The sequence below is a fragment of the Cryptotermes secundus genome, unplaced genomic scaffold (genome assembly GCF_002891405.2).
Source record: "Cryptotermes secundus unplaced genomic scaffold, Csec_1.0 scaffold518, whole genome shotgun sequence".
Taxonomy (NCBI): domain Eukaryota; kingdom Metazoa; phylum Arthropoda; class Insecta; order Blattodea; family Kalotermitidae; genus Cryptotermes; species Cryptotermes secundus.
The window spans coordinates 89002-98201 of record NW_019731580.1 but is presented as its reverse complement, the minus strand read 5'-3'; the positions used below and the strand labels follow the sequence as shown (position 1 = coordinate 98201).

The 9200-nt window shown below is 38.4% G+C and overlaps 1 protein-coding gene across 3 annotated transcripts in view; it reads right to left on the bottom strand.

The window, feature by feature from the left end:
• Positions 1-2435: 2435 nt before the first annotated feature.
• LOC111867194 (inactive pancreatic lipase-related protein 1) overlaps positions 2436-9200 on the bottom strand; it is a 29499-nt gene continuing 22734 nt past the window's right edge. For all 3 annotated transcript variants that reach the window (XM_023856808.2, XM_023856806.2, XM_023856807.2), the window contains exon 7: positions 2436-4638. In XM_023856808.2, coding sequence (XP_023712576.1) covers positions 4572-4638 — 67 coding nt within the window. In that variant the 3' untranslated portion in view covers positions 2436-4571. The remainder of the gene's footprint in view (positions 4639-9200) is intronic.

The window sequence follows — 9200 nt, the reverse complement described above, 5'->3', positions numbered from 1 at the left end:
TGTTAACTTGGTTACTTCTTTTGTTACTTAGTTTTTGTGTTCATTTGTCGATTTATTGCTTAATTAATTAGTTCGCTGATTAGGTTGTTAGTTAATTACCTTGCTAAGCACCGAGTCAGACTGTCATCCTTCCCTTAAATGACATCCTTTATATCGACGTACAAGGGCACAAGGCTGTAAGGCAATTGAGCGCTGGCCGCAAGATACTGACATGGGAAGGTCGCGTGACAGGTCAGACAGAACACGCGAGGTGGCGTGTGGACAGCTGAAAATCGCTATCTACAGTTGTGTTCATTCTTCCACCGCCAATAAAATAATCGTCTTACAAACCACTTTCACATATAGGACCTGCACTTAGTCTTATCTCTACTCTGATTCCAAAAGTGCAACATCGCAAATGTGTGTGTGTGTGACATTGCTTTGGCTCTGTATGTCTGTCTGCTTGTTTGGAAATGCCTTGCATTATTTGTTGCATAGTAAAACCTCTCTAATTCGGACTAATTGGGAGCGAAACCTTATCAAACTTACTGAATGTCCGAATTAGGCAAGAACAAAACTAAACAAGTTCCGTGGCTTGTAGTCCGCAAGCCAACTATACCGACCGAGCGACCGCCGCTTCTAGGCGACGTTAGTGCCAGCATTTTCGGATAGAGGATGTCGCGTGGTCAGGACAACGAATCCCCAGGGCCGTTAATTTCGGTGTTCTAGACCGGAGCCGCTACCTTTCCAATCAAGTAGCTCCTCAATTGTCCTCACGAGGCTGAGCGGACCCCGTTCCACACCCACTACTTCTCAGAATATCTGGTAGCGGCGGGAATGAACCCGGGATCTCTGGAGCTGTAGCCAGGAAATCTGACTACTACGCCACAGAGGCGGTCTTTACGTTCCTTTGTGATTTGCCAAATAGAAAGATAACAGAACACACTGTCTGCATTTTTCAAGCTATATTCCTTTTCACACTAAACACCTCAAATGTTATTTCCTCTCTCTCAAAACCGACTACGAAGGCTTCTTCTGAAAGCTCGTATGTATAAAATGTCTGGCGGTTTTGACATGGGAATAATATTTTTGTTCCATTCAGTAAGTAATAAAGAAATTTATAACGCAATTTATTGTACTAACCATTTAACTAGCCTCGACGTCTCACAATCATATGAGCCTCCACGGCCTCTTAGAGGGATAGCTTTACTTTCTTCACCTTTACCACTTTTTGATACAGTGACCGTGTAACGAAACATAACTTCTGATTCTCTGTAAAGCAGGAACTTATTAGTGAGCAGTAAAGCTATCCCTGTAACAGGCCACGGAGGCCCATTGGGCTGTGAGACGTTGGGGGACCTACATTTCTGTTAGAGTCTGAATCGAACCCAGGGCCATAGTGCAGCCGGAAGGATTAGATCAATAGAAATGTCCACCTCACCGGGACTCGAACCCGCGACCTTCCGCTGCCGCGTGCCTCCGTAAATTAACATGGACATAAATGATTCACGCAGGATAGTATGAAGACTATGGGACACAGCTGTCCAGTATTATTCGGATAAGCTAAGAGAAACTGTTCCCATGTTTTATATTTGGAGCTTTACCAGAAATCCTATGGAGGTCCAAACGCAAAGGGGGGATGGGAGGGGAGAGGAGAGGAGGAAACTCAGTCGAGTCAATATAAAAGCTGTTCTCATACTACAGGACATAGCCGCGCCCCATTTTGTTTGTCCTTCTAGTTATCCCGCTCCATTTTCTCTGCTGGAGGAAGGTTCGCCTCTTGGCATGAGTCCAACAAATCTGTGACGTCACAGTAGTAGCTTGGCCCGGGAAATTATGGGGACAAGGAACATCGTAGCTGTAGAGATGTGGGAAACCGTTGGATAGGCCTGCAAGGCTCTTAGCGAACGGGGATTTTATCTGTGATAAGCAGATAAACGTGTGTGACATTTGGCTTGTTACTGTGAAAGAACACAAGATGATTTTGAAGAGCATTATCTTATGGGATATAATGCTGTGTAGTCCGTTGGGTCAACAAATGTTTCGGAGGAATGTATTGGTTTTATCTTCAGGGTCGAAAAAGCAGAACTACATACCAGCGTGAAAGCGTACTCCACAATTCACTACAACAAGCACTAAGTCTTCTCAATCTGCTGTATCTTCACCGGTTGTCGCCTGGTAACGGCTTCTAACGCCACAACTTCCGTGTTCACACCCTTACTGGCAGGCGACTGCCTCACAATTACCTCTTACTCTACTAACTGCCATCTCAAGACTCTCTCGTAATCAGAGTCAGAGTCAGAGTCACTTTACGACTGGCGTTTTACCCAATCGGTTCGTCTTGGTGACAAGCCCCTTGAGGATCACAACCAGAGATTTTATTTTCCAACTGAACACTTGCAGGCATAGTACTTATGTAACAACCTCTCTGACGAGAGGACGAGTCTGTCGTTTACAGTTGGTGTTCACCCTCGCTGACATAGTCATTCTCAGGTCCGAGACCCCGGTTCTCATGACCATATTTTACTGTCTCAGGTTCTAGACTACTCCGGGCCAGGTCCCCGTATTTATGTCCCCCAGGAAGAGAGTGGCCCAGATATGCCCCAAGATACTGGGTTCCCTTTTCATCGCATTGGTGACCCTGAAGAAGCATGGACAGCGGTCCATCAGAAGACCTGCTACAGAGAGAGAAGTGGAGAAAATCTTCCAACGTGTCCATGCATTCAATATAGCAACAACAAATATTGTATCGAAGTTTAATACATGGCTGTCTCTTCAAGCATCGACAATCCCACATTGGTGTTACGCTGGAGGTATTCGGCCTCGCCTCCACACTGGAAGCCGTCTCTCTCGTAATCGCAGCTGCTCCTCGTTATATGGTCTCAGCACGGACCGTATGGAAAACACCTCTCCCATTAGTTCTTCTACTACTGCGTGACGTAGCTGTCGCACGGGCCGCGTAGAGAACATCGCTTTCCCGTTACTCCTTTGTTGCGTGTTACGAATCTGTTGCTTAGCAACGGAAGTTTGTATAGCTATTTATTTCACAGTCGTTGCCTAGCAACGAGTGTAGATGCCACAATATAGTATAACGCACATACTGTATTTCACGTATATGAAAGTATATTAACGGATGCGCATACTAGACTGTCACTGAATCAAGAAAACTCATATCAGCCCGTCCGTTCGTTATGCCATGTGCGACAGAACAAATTCTGATGGAACTGAGGCGTGCCTCGCGTCACGCAGAGCCAGCCGGCACAGGGACAGGTGTTCTAAAGCAGAGTGCTTTCGCTTTGCTGTAGCGCAGTAGCTGAGGGTCGGAGCGTATGGATGAGAGTGGAAACGAACAAAAAGTAAACAATAGAATTTCCTCAGGCTAATGGAAGTTTCCCTTTAGTGGTGGCAACAACCACGAGGGGCTCTGGACTGCTTCATTTCCGTGATGGATATCTTGAACTCCAGTCTACAGAAGCTTTGAAAACACGTGCGGGTAAAGGAGTAACCTTCAACGAACAGACGGCACGGAGCAGACTGATGGGATGTAAAGGAGATAAAGACATTTCGGAAGAATTATAGATTGAACAAATATGAACAGAAATGGATTCGCCGTTTCGGCACAATGCAGAAATACTGTTTCGTCCCCGGATATGACACAGTGTACGCTGTCAAATGATTCCCAACGTTTCAGAGGAACCTGCTCTCTCGATATTTTAATTCTTCCCTGAAGATGGAGGCTGTAGTTTTCTCAGAAAATTTGTCGGAAGTCTAGAACCAAAATATCGTGACAGATTGGACCGTTTCTAGGAAACAAATAGGTAAAAGCATTCCCAAGCATTCAAGAATAGAGCGTCCATTGCTATGCAACAGTTCGACTACTATGGTTCACCGCCCGCATATTAATTCAGTATTAGAGTTATTCACCGCATAGCAATTGAGGCAAACATACACGGTATATGTCATAAAGTACAGCTCTTTCAGGGTCTGCAACTTTTATTTGAGACAGATCTTACTGAAGTGTTCGTTTAAACAAATACAAAGAAAATATATATCTGATTCTGGTAACATGTCAAAAATATATTTCCGTTGTGAGAAATGGCAATCTTGCTCTTTACATGATATTTTTCGGATGACTAAATACAAGCTGATGGTGGGACGTGTTTCACTGTTAGGAAACGCAAGAAGTGACGACAGCATGTCTTGCAAATCATTAATTAGTGGGATATAAGCGTAGGCAGAGAAACGATATTAACTTGATCGTAGATGAATCGCTTGCAATTGGACTCAGCTGGCTCAGGAAATTATCTAATATTGAGATTTTTAAATACCGACGATTTACTTTTGGTTTCTATCGAATGAATTTCTCTTTTCAGCTGAATAATTATTAACCGATATGCCATGCAAAGCAGTTACTGTGTAGTAAAAATAAACGTTATTCGTTGTTTTTTAAACATAATGTTGTAGATCTGTCGGTATAGGTGGAAATCTGACGAAACTCGATGTTAAAAGAATCCTGTAAATCAGCCTGATGTTTCTCTCTTGTTCACTCATCAATTTCACCGATGACATCCAATTCTGTCTGTGGTCACGCGTCATCGTCCGCTTATCATGGCGAAGGGTGGATTTGGTTTGGTCTCTAAGAAGAAATTCCCTGATGAACTGAAAAGAAAAAATATATTTATCTACTTGCTCTTCAGTATGAATAGGATTTTGAAATACAAGTAAAATACTGGGTGTTATTGCGAAGAAAATGGCAGAGAAAATATTTGTGCCTGAGGGAAACGAAAGAACTGGTGAAGGTAATTTTTTAGAGAAGTTTAATTTTCGGTCTGTTGGGGTCCATTATAGTACTTCGAACTCTACACGAGACTCAAAATTGAATCTTGTGAAATTTTTGAAAACTGTTCATCGTATACAAATGGTTGCATAAAATTAAACTGAATCCACTTTAAAGTACGGGTATATAATTTTTAGCTGATATGTTTCCGACAACACGTCCACTTAAAGGAGCATACGTGTGTAATTAATTCCTCTTTACAGTGGAATATATTATCTGTCACCTTTTGATAACCTCTTTATTACAACCGTCACAACACAAAAATATCAAGATCAGTGCCTAGTTTCGGCTATCAATAGCCATCATCAAGCAAATACACGGTTAACATATACAGGGTATTTCATGACTTTAGGGCATAACTGCAGGAGGTGATTTCCTAGGTCTTTGTGATCAAAAGATTCATATAAACATGTGTCCGATTTTGGACGGTTACGGAGTTATGACCGTTTTAAACTCAGAAAAGAAGGTAACGATTACCGACAATAAACGGAACAAACTAATAAACCAGCATAATACATGACACATTTAAAGTATGAATGTAAAGTTAACTTCGTGAAATTAACTTTAATTTGAATTTATTGGTGCTTAAAGCTGATTTTCGAAAATGCCACTGCCGGCCGCAACACATGCTGCCGGTAGGTTGTGAACCGCGCCGGACATAGCACCCCACCCCGCCTTAGGTACCTCTCAAGTGTCGAGATAACGAGAACGCTCTGTCTGTAGCTGGCTAAAAATAGCGAACCGCCAGCTGACAGACGCGGTTCACGCGAGGGGGTGTACGGGAATGGAAAAACGGTCATAACTCCATAACCGTCCAAAATCGGACACATGTTTATATGAACTTTTTTGATCACAAAGACGTAGGAAATCACTTCCTGCAGTTATGCCCTAAAGTCGTGAAACACTCTGTATACACCACTGAACTACAGTACTAGTAAAATTGGTTACAATAGTATTAATTTTATAAAATAATTGACGTAAAAATACAATAAACCAGATTACATAAAACAAAAGTTATAGTACAAAACAAGAATAAAATTCTTAGATTGATGTTTATGTCATCGAATCAGTCGTTGGTTTTGTAATTTCGTTGAGTTCCCATGGACAAATTGGAATATTCTATATTTTTTGTATATAAAGTTGTACAGGAGGCTCATGATGTAGACGTAGTAAATTAATATTAATCTGAAAATGATATGAAAGTAACAGTATTAAATTTTGTTATAACAACAATTATATAAAAAAATAATTAAGAGACAAATAAAAAAAATAAAATATACATTCAAAAAGAGCATGTAGAATGGAACACAGTAAAGAACATCAAACAAAAATTAATTAATAGTCACTCAATAATAGCAAAAGCCGATAAAGGCAACACACTAGTCATTCTAAAAAAAAGACGATTATATCAATAAACTTGATAACTTCATTAACAATAATAACGTTACTGAGTTGTCACACGATATTACCAACAAAGTCCAACAAATTACAAGGAATTACATAAACAATTGTAAAACCATCATAAAACAAAAAGATAAGTCGTAACTTATAAACATGAACCCCCGCGCACCACACATATACGGCACTATTAAATTACAGAAGCAGGGACAACCCATACAACCAACAGTCAATTGGACAAACTGCCCCTCATGTAATCTAGCTAAACACCTAAACACAATATTAACAAATACATTACAACTATCTAATGCTTTTAACGTGAAAAACACTAGTACACTAGCACACTCATCACAACTCATTTAAATAAATAACAATACACAAATGTGTTCTTTCGATATCGAAAATATGTATACCAGTATCCCCACAAAAGAATTTTTCAGTATTACTGAAAATATTATAGCTAAGAATAAAAAAATTTCACATGAAAAAAATTGAAATTAATAACCTGCTAAACATAATGTTAGAACAAAATTATATTGAACATAATGGCAAATGGTTTAAATAAAATGAAGGTCTTGCCATGGGAGCACCAACTTCAGAGGTATTTATACAATACCTGGAACATAAAACTGTCATTGATATTTTGACGAAATACCAAATAATAGGTTATTTTAGATACGTTGACGATATTTTAATCATTTATAATTCCCATATAACTAACATTGAAAATACGTTGTATGAATTCAACAATATTCACCCTAATATCAAATTCACAATAGAAAAAGAAACACATAATGAGATCAGTTTCTTAGATTTATCCACCGAAAAAACAAGCGAAAACCTACAACTAGGAATCTATCGAAAACCTGCAACTACTGATCTAATCATCCACAAAGATTCATGTCACCCATTTGAACACAAAAAAGCTCCTAAATACTTTCTCATTAATCGATTGAATCAATATCCCCTTTCGCATAACAACAAAACATAGACGAAAACACTGTTAGAACTATAGTAAATAATAATAACTACCCACTAAATACCATACAACTAACACAAAAATCATCCACAAAAAATACTACGCTGAAAAATAAATGGACTACCTTTACCTATTTCGGCCATGAAGTCAGATCTATTGCTAAACTTCTCAAGAATACTGAAATTGGTGTATCGTATAAGACAAAAGCAATATAAAACATCTGTTGAAAATAAATGATGACAAAAATTATATGTATAATCTTAGTGGGGTTTACCAACTACAATGTTCTGACTGTCTATTAAAATATATAGGACAGACCGGACGTACCTTTAAGGTCAGATTCAGAGAACACATACGAGACATAAAAAATAACGGACAAAGCTCCAAATTTGCTCAACATGTGTTGGACACCACACATGAATATAGTACGATAGACAAAACAGAAGTTCTATACATCGGCAAGAAAGGCCGAACCTTGGATACATATGAAAGATTTCACATTTACGAAGTCAGCAAACTAAATTTGCAACTGAATGTTAATTTTACCGAAATGCTTAGCCCTATATATGATGTAATCATTGATACATGAAAACATAATATATAGTCATGGCCCCCTTCCACACCCTACCAGCACTTCCGCATACACGTTATCTCTACCCCCTCCCTTCCTTGCATTGACTTTAATCTTACATCACCAAATCAGTCGTTTACATTCCCTACAGAACGGACAGTACTTTGTGAGATGAGGCACCGACTAAACAGTAAGTAATGTACACTGTATCTTCAATACTAAAATCAATTGTTGATTATAACAAAATTTAATATCATTACTTTCATATCATTTTCAGATTAACATTAATTTACTACATCTACATCACGAGCCTCCTATACAATTTTATATACAAAAAATATAGAATATTCCAATTTGTCCGTGGGAACGCAACGAAATTACAAAACTAACGACTGATTCGATGATATAAAACATCAATCTAAGAATTTTATTCTTGTTTTATACTATAACTTCTGTTTTATATAATCTGATTTATTGTGTTTTTACATCAAGTGTTTTATATAATTAATAGTATTGTATCCAATTTTACTAGTACTGCAGTTCAGTGGTGTATATATGTTAACCGTGTATTTTCCTGATGATGGCTATTGATAGCCGAAACATGTAGCAGAGGAGCCGAAACTACGCACTGACCTTGTTATTTTTGTGTTGTGACGGTTGTAATAAAGAGGTTGTAATTGTAACACAACAGGATGCATGAAATGAAAATTAACTTTTGACAGTAAAATTAAGGAATAGGTTATGCTGGGGTGTATATTATCTGTTTATTTGCTATGTCAACAGAAGACAGTAGAGTCAATAAGAGATTCAAAATTACAAATAACGCTTTTGAAAATTCTTTTGCTCCAAACTGAATTAATTCTTTTTTAATAAAAACAGCTATTTCTAGATTTTTTGGGGTAGCTTTACCTAAACTGTTCTTTCACTGAGCGGCACAAGGGTAGAACTCCAGAGAGATTAAATTATTTTTCCGTCTGGAAAAGATGTCACTTCTGAATCAAAAGAAACAAGAAGAAAGTTCTGGAGTAAAACCTGGCAGATCTCTTTAAGAAAGAGCCTAAAATTCCGATATGAGCTGTAAGGAATATAAAATTTAAATTACATAGAGAGCACGAGATGATAAAAATAGTGTTTTTATATTTATATAGCTATTTTAAATTCGGCAACCATCTAATCTCGTGAATTAAACTACACGTGGATTCGTTTTTTCTTACAGTCTTAACATTAAGTGCTTCACTTTGTAGTACCAATAAAGTAACTCCAATATGTAGGGTTCTTGAGAAGCTATGAAGGCTAGCCACCTATGTCTCTCACTTCTATCTATGTATAAAGGAAAACTTTTTTTTTTACATTTCTATGCAATTTCACAAGTTTCAGATGAATCTGGCATGATGATAGAAGAATTCCCTGGGGATATTTTAGACACTTCAAAATAT